The sequence below is a fragment of the Myotis nattereri genome, assembly GCF_964212035.1.
Source record: "Myotis nattereri genome assembly, chromosome: 2".
NCBI lineage: Eukaryota > Metazoa > Chordata > Mammalia > Chiroptera > Vespertilionidae > Myotis > Myotis nattereri.
Window position 1 is genome coordinate 27,886,362 of NC_138076.1, and position 13,979 is coordinate 27,900,340.

The window sequence follows — 13,979 nt, forward strand, 5'->3', positions numbered from 1 at the left end:
AGTCGTCTGGCAGGACGTCCGGTCTAATTAGCATAATATGCTTCTATTATTATAGATTATTGGAATTAAAGGGAAAAGCTACCTGATCATCTCAGTAAACACAGATAAAGATTTGCCAAAATTCAGCACCATTTTGTGATTTAAAAAGAAAACATAATAAGCCAGGAATAAAAGGGCATTTCCTTAATCTGAAAATGAGCATGTATGAAAAACTCATAGGTAAACTAACATACTTGATGGTGAAAAACAGAAAACTGTTATCCAGATTAGGAACAAGATGAGAATGTCTGTTCTTGACCACTTTGATATAATTATTGAAGATTTTAGCCAGTGTCATTAGACCAGAAAAAGAAAAAGTATCAAGATTAGAAAGGAATAAGTAAAATGATCTGTTTGCAGAAGACCTGATTTTATAGATAGAAAAAGGAACTTACAAAAGGAAAGAAAAACACTAGTAGAACCTAAAAAGCAAATTCATCAAGGTTGTAGAATTAAATATACAAAATTTGTACTAGCAATGAACAATATGAAAATGAAATTAATTTCATTTACAATAGCATCAGAAATACTTAAGAATAAGCTTAACAAAATTAGGTCAAGACATTGACATTGAAAACTACAGAACATTGTTGAAAGATACAAGTGAAAAGTTACCCCATGGTCATGGATTGGAACACTTAAGTGCACGCTCTTCAAAATAATGTTAAGATTCAACACATTCACTAACAGAATCCCAGCTGGCCTTTCTCCCCACCCCCCCCAAAATTGATACGCCAACCCTGAAATTCATGTGCAAATGTAAGTGACCTAGAATATCTACCATGAAGCACCTTGTGTGATCTAATACACCTGATAAGGATTGGAAAATTGAGATTGTCTTTTTTAATATAATTTGTGAAACAGTCTTTTTCAGTATAATATTTTGAAACAGTAGTTTTCATTAAAATTCCTTTCTGTGCTGTGAATGAATTTTCATCAGAATTTAGAACTGAGGATTTAACCAAATTATGGGAAATGTCTACCAAATAAGTTAATTGGCAAAGCCAGTTGTCATTGTTCAGACATTCATCCATCTTTCATGTGAAACCTGACTCTGCCCTTTTTGCTGATGGAAGAGGCAAGGTTTTAAACTAAAGTATTTTAGCACTTTCACTGTAATTAATTAGATAGCATGGTATGGACAAATTATTTTGTTTTATAAATTAGACTAGAGGCCCGATGCACGAAAATTCATGCACTTGGCGGGGGGGAGGGGGGGGATGTCCCTCAGTCTGGCTTGCCCCCTCTCACAGTTCAGGAGCTCTCAGGGGATCTCCTACTGGCAGCTTAGGCCCGCTCCTAAGCCACAGTCTGGCCTCTGTGGGAAGGGACTGGGTTGATCAGGGGAAGGTGCCACCCCCATCACCTTGCTGTGGCTACCTGAGCCCATGGCTGCCTGAGCCCCGGGCCTCACAGCTGCTGTGGCTTTGTCTGGATGGAAGTCCAAAGACATTCACCCTAATTAGTATAGTACCCTTTTATTAGTATAGAAGGGCAATTGTGAAAGGGGAAGTGGCAAGTGACTGCTTTTAAAACACACAGGTATATCTGTTCTCAGGTAGATCTGTGCTTTTGAAGTTAAGGTTTTGTATACATACTCTCTTTAAAACAGTCATGACTTTGCATCCCTTTTAAATCTTTTAACTTAAGGAATGTGCTGCCCCAGCTTGAAGACTAGTCTTCTACCTTACTCTTAGTCTTTTATGAATAAAATAACCTTGCAGAGCATGCATTTTATTTGTATGCATGTTGTGTGCAGGGATGCTATGTTGGTATACTCTGGTTCAGTTAGACCACATTTCGGCAGAAAGACCATGCCTGTGCGGCTCATTTTTATTCTACATTCCTCTCCTGCACTCAAGATAGGTTTCTCTTGGTGTCCAGATAGAACCTCCAAATCCTCCACAATTAGCAGCTTTTACCAGCTGATTAGAGCTGGCATAGGAGGTGACTCTCTGTCATATGTAGCATTTTTATTAGTTTTCTCAGTCAGCCAACTTGTGTCTTTTCTCTTTTGTGATTTAGATTTTCTAATTACATTTTGTTTATTAATGTGATTTATTAAAAAAAAAAGTATCCTTAAATCAGCTTGGAAATGTGTTTGGAGACAGTTCTACTTGGGGGTCTTGCTTTTTATTTTGTGAACAGAAGCTTTGGTTGCCTTTGTTCTGGTCTGTTTTTCAAGATTATTTCGATAGTGAACAGCTGTGGAAGATAGAGTGACTCCAGAACCACTGGATAGGTTTGCTTATAGTTTTGGAAGATAAGAGCTGGTTTCTCCCTTCAGAGCAAAGGGAGAAACTTACTGCCCATTACAAAGATTCAGGTTCCCAAAGCTCAGGGATCCTTTCCTATATCTCAGCGCACTACATGTGCAGGTGTCAGCAGCCCTGCTCACATTGCTCTGGAGCAAGAATATGCTGATATTCTGGCTACTCCTATTGTAATAAATTCGTGTGCCTCTCACCCAGGAGTCTTAATTTCTGCCAGTATTCATGAGATTGTGACAGGCTAACTTGTTAGCTTGAAAGTAGACTAAAATCTCAGCTCCTTCACAGTTCTTGACAATATGTAGGAAATACAAATAAAAAGGCAAATAAATAACTATCAGAGTTCAGCTCAGAAATGTAATTTTTACCCATGTTTTTCATTAAAATCAACATTATATCATATTTATATAAATGTAGCATGTATATTTTCCTTAGGTTAAAATAAAGGTTTGGCATAATTTTGCTATTTTAATGACAGTGTTAAAAGCATAAAAACCATCTGCTTTTCTTAAGCATATAATTTTGTATTGTGTGTATGGATACATATATACATATATATTGGGGTATATGTGTATTTTCATGCTTTGAAACAACAAATCAATCTTGCATTGCTTAATCACATTTTTAAGAATCTCAGTTCCATAGATGTCATTATATTGTATTATTTGCCTCTATTCCAGAATATTGGAAAGAAGATGACCTGCCAAGAGTTCATTGCAAACCTCCAAGGGGTCAATGAGGGTGGTGATTTCTCCAAGGATCTACTGAAAGTAAGCATTGAGATACTGGTTTTTAAACTATTCTTAGGTTTATATTTTCTTATGCATATATTTCTCTCCAAAATAGACAGGCTAAGGATCATATAAGCATTTTTGTTTTTTGTTTGTTTTTTTGCTTTTGGTTTTACTGTTGATGTTTCCACCGGGTCTTGTCCTTGATGCAAAGTACCCTTCAATTAATAGCTCCTAAAAGTCCACATTATACTTACTGATTGTAATCAATAATACAGACATAACAACTAGATTTGGAGTAATTGGTGATATAAATAATTGGTGGGCAGTTTTTGATATATTTATAAGCAGACTGTCAGAATTTGAGAGCAGTCACAAAGATATGTTCACTACAGAAACTAAATGCAGGTGCAGACTGTATTGGAAGCAGTTCAGACTGTATTCAGCCCCTAGTCCCACAGGCACTCAGGTTGTCTTTGGAAATAGATTAAATTAAGTCTGAGTAATTGTAGAATGCCTGAATTGTTTACACTCGGTTTTATCATTGGTAGCAGTCAGAGTGTTTTCCCGTGTCACCAGGCTATATTCAAGGAGACAATTTGAAAATCATAATATTTTACAGAAGCATAAATGAGATGTGCATTTGATCAAATACAACACAGTGATTGATCATGAATGTGACTATTTTAGAAGTTCAGGATAAGATATGTATGTTGAAAATGTGATTTTTACAGAGTTCTCTTTGTTTATAACCTTTTTAAAAACTTTGTACACATGTAGATTTCTTTTGAAATCAGTTTCTTTGAATGAATTTGCTAAGAAGGGTGACACATTTGAATCGTGTAATATGGAAGTGGACCAGTTAAAATATAAGTCCTTCATTATGTTTTATGTACTATAAAAATATAGTACAGTGAGATTGTTAGTCTTTCTGACTTTAATTGCAGCGTTTTAAAAAATTACATTATGAAAAAGACCCAGGAAGGAAAGTAGCTTCAGCTTAGTATATAAGGAAGGCGTTTTTTATTGAGGTATAATTGGCATACAAACTTTATATTGGTTTCAGGTGGACAACTTAAGGATTTGCTATTTGTATATATTGCAAAATGGTCACAGTAAGTGTAGTTAAACATTCGTCACCATACATAGTTACAGAATTTTTTTTCCTGTGGTGCGAACTTCTGAGACGTCCTCTCTCAGCAACCTTTACATATGCAGTACAGTATTACTAACTGTCCTCGCCATGCTGGATATCACATCCCCGGGACTTGTTTTCTAACTGGAAGTTTGTACCTTTGACTCCCCTCATCCGTTTTGTCCACTCCTCTACCCCCTGCCACTGGCAACCACCTATCTGTTAAGGAAGGTATTTTTAAAGCTGTTTTCTAATAAAGCAAATGCTGCCATTTCTGAAGCTACAATCCTGAATGGGAAATCAAAGGTGTTGGATTGTGACATGATGAATATGTTCTGCACATTCTTTGAAGCTATACTGTGGATACGGGTTAACAAGTCTGCGTTCAGTCTAGCTGCATTAGCATGGAAAATAATGGAGTCTTTCTAAGGGAGGATTTGTGAGGCTTTTATCCAGTTATGTCAGAAATGAAAATTGACAAGAACATTTTTCATGTTGAAGCTTTTAGATTTTAGTGGTATACCGCCGTATGGTAGCATGCGACTGTGGGTAAATTACTGCGCAGCTGTAGAGCATGTTGGATGGCGCTGTCTGAAAGCAAATGTAGTTACCATCCAGTCCAGTGGCTACTGTTCACCTTGGGTAAACATATGTTCGCTGATTTACTCTGCCAAGAATTTGCCAGGTGATTTGTTGCCATTGTACAATCGAGATCATGTTCACAAACCTCAGGGGAGAAAGTGTGTGTTATACTATTCTTTATTTACTGTGAGAAGATGACAGTGAAATGGCAGTGAAAAATGACAGTGGTGTTTAGCATGGAAGTTGTGAAGTAAAATATTGATTTCCTTTCATAGCAAAGCCCAGCCACACACTGACCCAAGACAAGTTTTTCATTTTAGTAGGAATCTGGATTTTACTGCAGATTTCAGCAAAAAAAGGTTTTCTTGAAACCATTTTTGTTTTATTTCACTCTTCTATCTTTCTTTTCCCTTCCCTCCCGTCTCCTCCCTGTGACCTCACCACATCAAGACAGTAATCCATTCAATAAAATATGCCAAAACATCTGGCCTATCTCATGGCTCTATGGGGCCTGCCCATCCCCATACTTGTATGTAGTTTGCCTTCAAGCATCATTGGGGACAAGGTGGAGAAGGGAAGGGTAGGTTCTATGTTTGGTTATGATAGATTTAATAAGGCATTCCTAAGACTCTCTAATAAATAGTAAAACTCTTAAGGACATGACTATAGAGGGTTGGGAATGTAAAATGTGGGCCAGTTCTGGGTTGGAGGCTGAACTTTCCAAAAGATGGATGATTGTGATTATGGATTAGGGAGCTATGCTGATTGGGTTCTAATCCCAGCTTCCATCTCTTAATGACTGAGGGATGTGAGCAAATTCATTTAAACTTTATCTCTTGATTTCCTTATCTGTGAAATGGGAGATTTTATTAGTTCTCACTTCATCTAGTTGTTTTAATCATTATAATTTTTGTTTAATATTATTTTATTTGTTACCTATCTCAAAGTGCACTGGAAAGGGATACCATCCCTTCCTGAAGTTACTTGAACCTTAAGAAGTTTTACAACTGCTAGGGTCAAGTATAATTAGTGTCGACAGACAAGAACTCTGTCCCCCATCCCTGCTTAGCCTAAACACACATATTCTCTTGCTCTTTAAAATGAACCATCTGAGACTTTGACCTTGAGCATTTCCTCCCATTGTAGTAAGATTTTTAATCCTTGTTATTAATGGCTTCCTTTTAGACTAGTTGGTTCCAAAGAAGAGCCATAAGAATCCCCCATAAGAGGCATTTGTTTTATAAAGTCTTTCTTAACATTATATAGGTACCTTACATGAACGAAGAGAAGAAACAATCTATATATATAAAAGCCTAAGTGATCAGCCAACCATTTGACCATTCGACTGTCCAACTGGTACCTATGACATGCACTGACCACCAGGTGGCAGATACTCAACGCAGGAGCTGCCGAGCTGCGGTGACTTGGGAGCTGTGGTTCTTGGGTGATGCATCCGGAACCAGAGAGGAGGGAGCCCAATTCTGGTGTGCATCAACTGAGAACCGCCCTCTCACAATTTCCTAGGGGGAAATCGGAGAGCTAGTTTCGGCCTGATCCCTGCAGACCAGGCCGAGGAACCCCACCAGTGCATGAATCTGTGCACTGAGCCTCTAGTACAGTGGTTCTCAACCTTCCTAATGCCATGACCCTTAATACAGTTCCTCATGTTGTGGTGACCCCCAATTTCATTGTTACAAATTGAACATAATTAAAGCATAGTGATTAATCACAAAAACAATATGTAATTATATATGTGTTTTCCGATGGTCTTAGGCAACCCCTGTGAAAGAAAGGGTCGTTCGACCCCCAAAGGGGTCGCAACCCACAGGTTGAGAATCGCTGTGCTAGTATAAAATAAGAGCGAGGAGCCAGTGAAAAATGGCATTGGGACATATAGGATCGAAGATTAGTTACAGGCTGCACAAGAATTACATTTTGAGGAGAATGAGGCTTTTGGCAATGAAACATGGAAATCCTAGTTTTCTTATTGCCACCTACCATTTCATACTCAAATAATGTTCTCCTTAATATTTTTATTTTACTCAATAGTTAGGTCTTTACTTTTTTTCATTGAGCAGCAGTTGAATTCAGTAGGTGCCAAGGGGAAATTTTTTAAAAAATAGCTAAAATAATCTCTAAGAATATTTATATCATCTTAATGATAGAGAGGACAGAAACAACAAAACAAAACACCTAAGTCTTTCAAAATGATTCTACTGTAACTAAAAAACAAACTGAATGCAATGTGCAGAGTGTTTTAAAACATAACTCCTCCTAAATCTAAGTACACAGGTAGCTTTAAGAATAACTCCAGTTAAAAGGCAATCTCACTAGAAATCATTAAAAAGCAAGGTAAATAAATCTTGCTTGGGCAAGTCAGTAACATGCCACACTTTCAGGTTTATGATTAGATGTTTGACTTTGCAATATTCTTTCTAAATTTAATTTTCTGGTAGAAATTGCTTGTTTCTCCTTTACTTGGGAATTTATTAACTTTGAAATTAGCTTGCAGTCAAAGGAAAACCAAAAGTTTTTTTCACTCTCAGGTTTGTAGTTAATGGTGAATAGAGAGTTGGGTTGCAGGGTAGGAGGGGAGAGTGGCAGATTAATTGAAAAAATGTAAATCATTATGCTCAGCTTAGTGAAATTTGCATGCTTCATTCCATTAGAGGAATGATAAATAAATTGTTACATAGTTTATTGGGTAGAATCCCAATAAAAGTTCTTATTCAAGTGCATTTGTTTGCCCTTGCTTCCCCAAAGGACAGAATTTAGGTAAGGTTCTTTTAAAAGAAATTTCTAAGTATATATATATATATATATAGATTACCTGCATTCATTCCTTAATATATGTACTTGGCTGAAAGCATTATATAGTATTATTACTATTACTTCATTTTGTGTTAAATGAAGTTTATTTCATTTGCTGTCTTTAAAGAAAAATAATTTGTGAAAACAATGGAGAAAATAGCCAGGATGGTAGCATTTAAACAGACACAAAGATCAACAAAGAAAATCACATTTTAAATAAAGATTAATGGGTCTTGTTGGACAAGGAAGAAACATAAGTATGAAATATAACATTATACTATGCAAACTCATAACCATTAGTCTTTTTAAGTGTATTACAGTTTGATATAAGGGTAAGCAAAAAAAAAAAAATCAGCCATTAAAGGTTTAGAGATAAGCAATTTTTTATAAACTCAGACTCCAAAAAAGACTTGTTTACATGGTGACAGCAAGAGCTGTAGTGATTCTTCGAAGAAAGAGAGACCAAAGCAGGCCCGGCTCTCTAACAGAGTTTCATTTCCCATCCCGATTGGACCTTTGCAGCCAGGGAGAAGACTGGACATTTAACACTGACAATTCCCCTACTTTTCTTCCTACCAAAAGGAGGACCTTAAACAATATTCTCCTCTATGTTTGCTCTCTCTTCATTCATCTTTGCTTCCAATATTATCAGTGAGGACAAGTATAATGGGAAATCCAAGCAAAAATAGGTTTTATCAATATCAGTATTTTGGTTGTGATATTGCACTGTAGTTTTGCAAATGTTATTGTTGGAGTAAACTGGGTAAAAGGTGCAAGAAATTTATAATTTCTTACAAACTGCATGTGAATCTACAATTGTCTCAATAAAACTTTCAATTTAAAAAAAAGGCAAATTGGGGTAGTTTCTCTTCATTCAGCCAGAGACTAGTATGTATCAGGTAAGAATTAGCGTAATGAAATTTTACTGCTCTTGGCCTTTCTTTCAAAGTGCTGAATGTCATGATCAACAGCTGAGAAAGAACTGTGTAGCAGCATTAAAGACAATGGTGTATTGAGAAAAAGGCAGTGGGAGTTTTTTTCAAGAGTTGAAAACTGGAAAGTCACATGAATCTATTTATTTAAAAATTATTCCTGTTACTCTGGATGTTGTGGAGAATTGTTTGTAAGGAAGTGGGACTTGAAAGAGAAAAAACGGTTAAAAAAATGTTTCAGTTATCCACGGAAAAGGAATGGTGGCTTGGATGTGAGTGGTGATCTTACTGAGGGAAAAATATTAGCAATGGAATTATTTTGCACTTAGTGTTAAAGTTTATTTTGCAAAATTATTTTTCCAGATTGCCCTCCTGTCCCTTTCTCTGTCACCTGCATTCTAAACTACGTGGAGTGGAAGAACAATAAAAAGTACGAAAACCCTAATAATTCCTTCTGAGTTAATGTTTGACTTGTGAGGCCAAATGTAAAGCAAGCCCAGTATTTTACCTTGGCTGGCCACTTCACATTTCTGTTTTCTCATGTATAACATGAGTAATAAGACCTTCCTCTAAGAGTGACTGTGGAGATGAACACGGTGATGTGTGTTCAGCGGCTGGCATGGTGTCATCTAGAATGCATTCAAGTGAGCTCAGTGTCGGCTTGTTTTCTTAGCACTGCTCTAGTGTCTGTGACTCGACTTGGAGGCTGTCTTGATGCTGCTAGTGACTAGTGATAGAGCCTCAGGGTGATAATTCCACCTCGTGGTGCCTTAGTTCCCATGTGAAATAAGATATTGGGCTGTGCCCATAATTGTCAGTTCAGGCTTTTGTGGTCCACAGTATCCAGTGCCCACCCCTTCCCTGTCATCACTCCCCACCTGGACCAGAGCTGCTTGTTTCGTTTTTCTGTTGCGCTCAGACTTACTCATGCAATGTCATTTAAGCAAAATATTCTAAAGGAAAGAAAGAAGTTGCAAAAACTTTATACATAGTCTCTAAGGATCTTTCAGTCTATGTACTGGAAGCGTTCTTAACATCACTTATTTCTTTGTAAACCCAAATCATCTCTCACGATTTGTTTACATCTCGGAAGCTTTAACTTTTATATTTCACATATAAATTTAGACAAAGAAGTGTGTATTTAATAGTGAAAGTTCAGATTTAAGTCCAAGAAAATTACCTTGGTGGTAGCAGCATTCTCAAAAGATTACTCCTAAAGAATTATAGGAGGAAGAAGCAGGCACAGCCTGAAGAAAGTCTGAACTTTTATTCTTATTCTTATTATTACTATTACTAGAGGCCTGGTGCACAAAATTCGAGCACTCAGAGGGTGTCCCTCAACCCGGCCTGTGCCCTCTTGCAATCCGGGAGCCCCACGATCGATCACCCCGCAGAGGGAGGCCCCACCCACCCTCTGCAGCCTGCCAGTCAGTGGCCTGGGCCTCTCTCTCTGGGGCCATTGATCGTGGAGCCCCCCCCCCCCCAACCCCCCGTCAATCACCCCATAGAGGGTGGCCTGGGCCTCCCTCTTTGGGGCCATCACAGAGCCCCCCTGATCGATTGCCCCACCAGCTGGTGGCCTGAGCCTCCCTCTTTGGGATGATCACAGAGCCCCCCTGATTGATCGCCCTGCCAGCCAGTGGCCTGGACCTCCCTCTGCGGGGAAATTGTGGGGTGATGGCTGGGCCCTCCAATCAATCACATCGCACCTGCCTTGGCTGGCCTAGCGCCAGTGAGTGTCATAGCGTGGTCGTAGGACGGTCCTTGGTTGATTTGCATATTACGCTTTTATTATTATAGATTTTACTGATTTGAGAGAGAGAGGGAGGGAGAGAAAAATAGAAAGAGTAAGAGAGAGAGAGAAACATCAATTTGTTGTTCCACTTATTTATGCATTCATTGGTTGATTCTTATGACCTGGAATTGAACCTACAACTTTGGCGTATCAGGACAATGTTCTAACTGACTGAGCTACCTGACCAGAACAAGTCTGAACTTCTTATAAATGAAAAGCCTCAGTGAATTCTGAAAAATACTTGATCCGAGTTATATTCGGAGTATGTAGTTGAAAATAGGAACTTATGGGTGGTATTTAAGTGTAGCTAAAAAAAGAGCATCAACTGTTGCCTAGAGTAGGTGCTCTTCAGAGGAGGTCATGGAAACCTGGTAGCAACAGTATCTAGGGAGGAAAAGGACTTGGATGCTTTTCCTGATATAAGCAGGAGAGTCTTTTAAGGGAAAAGCTTTAAAGGTTGTGGCTTAAAATTTGTAATATAGCTTTTCTTCAGTGAAATAAATCAAGCTGAGTTGTGATCAAAGATTCATGGTGTGTTTCTGCTGCTACTTTCCCCATGCTGTTGTTTCCAGTGATGTGCTCGTCATGGCCAGAATAATGAAGCTCCCTTTGGTATGGTTCCAACCTTGAATGAAAATGGTGGTAATGATGAGGATAATACTTTGAAGTAGCTGAGACCCACAAATCATGCTTTTGCTTTTAAAAAAATATCTATAAAAAATAAGTCGATTAGAACATTTTGACAGAACAGATGCTGCTTAAAGAGTACAAACAGATTTTTAACAAATAAAATAAAAGTTTGACATGGGGAGGTAGTAATCATTAAGGGTACTGTAATGGAATATTAAGAATTCCTAGATAGGTTCTATTTTTAATTTGATCATGAAGAAGTGCTACAGAATTTTATATTCAGATGCATCCATAGAAGTTAGAATGTTTATGTGTTTGAACCATTTTGTAAATGTCATAACATAGTCCATCAAGATTGCTGCTCCTATCACTCAAGCGTGAACATGTAATAGTGATATGAATGTAATGGGTCACATTGTGAGTTTAAACCATCCTCCTCCTGGGTATGATATATCAGTGGAGATGGAGTCGGGGACGGTTCCTCGGGAGCAAAGCACTTCTAACAGGCCGACAATCCAACGGCAAATGAGCTATCATAGCAAAAGTTCCTTCCTCAGCACGGTGTTTACCTATCCATTAAGGATACACAGAAACAACTTTTAATTTAAAGTCATTTAAACATATCTGTTCAGTAAAAAAACAAAACAAAACAATCTATAAAGGAAAACAATGCTTTGTGGTTTTAGTAATGCTTCACTTACGTAAAAGGTCAGTTGTCTGAAAAAGTTGAAAACACACAAAAATAAAAATAACTCTGAACAGCCACAATAAATGGATATCACAGAGTTTGGCCTATTTTTTAATAATAACCACAATTTTTACCTCAAAATTTTGGCCCAGTCTTTTTTCCGGGAGTATCCTAAGCAAGTGGCCATATCGACACAGGCGATTACCAATATACAAGCAAGTGCTGAAAACAGGGCACTGGGCCAGGCACCTGCCACTGATCCTCCCTGAGCCAGGTCTTCAGTAACAAGGAATAGCCGCATGCAGGTGATTTTCTAAAGAAAATTTAATTAAAACAACCATTTAGGTTGTTACTAAATTTTTAAATCTAACTATTTTAAATAAATTATTTTGAAGAAATAATTATGTTCCCAGTTAGTCATAAATTAGGGTGATGAAGTTGGAGGAGTGCTATTAGTCAGCTTTATGGACGTTAGCAAGAAGTGATTTGATAATGAGATATAGAGAAAATGAAACTTTAAAAAACACTGGGTCACTAAATTGAACAGCTGGAGTTGTTTTGACAAAGGGCAGGCATATTTGTGTAGTCAGTAGCTTCTCAGAGAATGGCTGTATTAGTGTGCAGCAGAGTAATGGATGTACTTAATGAGTCATCAGAAATGTTACATTATGTTTACTTAGTTTGATTAAGGAGATAGGGAGTGTGAAATAGATTTGGAAAGATTGCCAACAAAACTATTTTATAAAGGTTTTGGCATTTAAACAAATTAGTTTCAATCAGAAAATCTGCTAATACAGAATAATTCATCTCTTTACCCCAAAACATTCTTGAACTCCATTCCTCATCAATGTTTTTTGTTGTTATTTTAGAGCTTTATATTTCTTTTGGTGGGTTTATACATTTGCCCTCCCTCAAACTTTACACAAGTGATAGCATATCTATGCTATAACTAGAGGCTGGTGCGTGAATTCATGCACGGGTGGGGTCCAGCTGGCCCGCCCTGATTGGGGTGGGGGACAATCCATGGTGGGGCCGGCCAGGGGGAGGGGCCGCGGCGGTTGGCAGGCCAGCCCCGCCCCCTGGTTGAACTCCCAGTCGAACTCCTGGTTGAGGGGACAATTTGCATATTAGCCTATTATTATATAGGATGTGGCTTTCTCAGAAATACCAGGAATCACAAGAATGATGCAGGGACATGAACTGTGCCTCATGGTCAGTGTAGACACACATTCCTGTGGTTCTTCCTCCTCATCTCACCAGACTATATGTTGAGAATTCTGCTACTTTCACATTCTTTCCCAAATACAAAACTATGTTCATTCCAACACTGACATTTGAAGAAGAACGCAAAGGGACTTCAAATGCTTACTCCTGGTAGATCTCATTTCACCATGAGGTTGCTTAATTCTAGAAGTAATTATTCCTTGAGAATGCAGCATAGATAAATCATTACTTTTCCTCTTTTTCTTCCACTTCCAGAAACATAAATCAGAGGTAAATCTGTACCCAAAATATAACCTCAAAGGGTTATTACTTCCATTCCCAGCTGTGAGTCTAGTCATATGTTGTAGACTTAGGCAAAAAAGACATTTTTGAAGAGTTATGGGTAGCTATGCAGTACTTGCATCCTCCCACAGCCACATCAAAATTACAACTAACCTACAGAGCAACCATCATTCAGAACCACCAGAAACCTAGCTGAATAAAGGCCTACAACTAGGATTTAAAGAAGCCACATGGAGACTGAAAAGCACAGTTGTACTATAATCAGCTATATAACCATGCCATTTTATCATTTACCGACAGTCATTGTTTTACTCTGATGTATTTGCAAATGGGTTTCATCTTAAAGATTCATGGAAAGGATTGTGACTTATTCTAAAATAGAGTTGTCTGAGAATAAATTTTCAGACCACACCTTTAAACTGGATACAGACTTACAGAAATCTAAAGAATAGTTGGAAATACTGGCAGAAGATCTGGATAAAGAAGAATTGACCATATGGGACTGAATGAACTGAGTGAGGATAATTATTATTTTTATGACTTCGTTCAAAATATTGCTTATTTTTTAAAGATTTGTTTTCTAGATATAAGGAAACTTGTTTGTTTTTTCTTAGAGCAGTTGGTAAAGTATACCTCTGTAAGCAATACTGAAGCATTTATATTTTTCTCCCTACCTGATCACTCTAGAATTTGAAAACTCTTAATGAATATTATTGAATTTTCATGGTAATATTGTTGTTTGCATGAATTCAATGAGGATTTTTTTCTATTTATAACAATTGGAAACTGGTGCTATTAACCAAGACTTTGAGTGGCATATCATGTTTGAGAGCCGTGTATAAATGGTGGATGTCACCAGA

The 13,979-nt window shown here is 37.7% G+C and overlaps 1 protein-coding gene across 6 annotated transcripts in view; it reads left to right on the forward strand.

Annotated features, from left to right (window-relative positions):
- PSD3 (pleckstrin and Sec7 domain containing 3) overlaps nucleotides 1-13,979 on the forward strand; it is a 274,398-nt gene that overhangs the window by 91,511 nt on the left and 168,908 nt on the right. For all 6 annotated transcript variants that reach the window (XM_081085033.1, XM_081085038.1, XM_081085037.1 and 3 more), the window contains one exon: nucleotides 2,990-3,079. In XM_081085033.1, coding sequence (XP_080941159.1) covers nucleotides 2,990-3,079 — 90 coding nt within the window. The remainder of the gene's footprint in view (nucleotides 1-2,989; nucleotides 3,080-13,979) is intronic.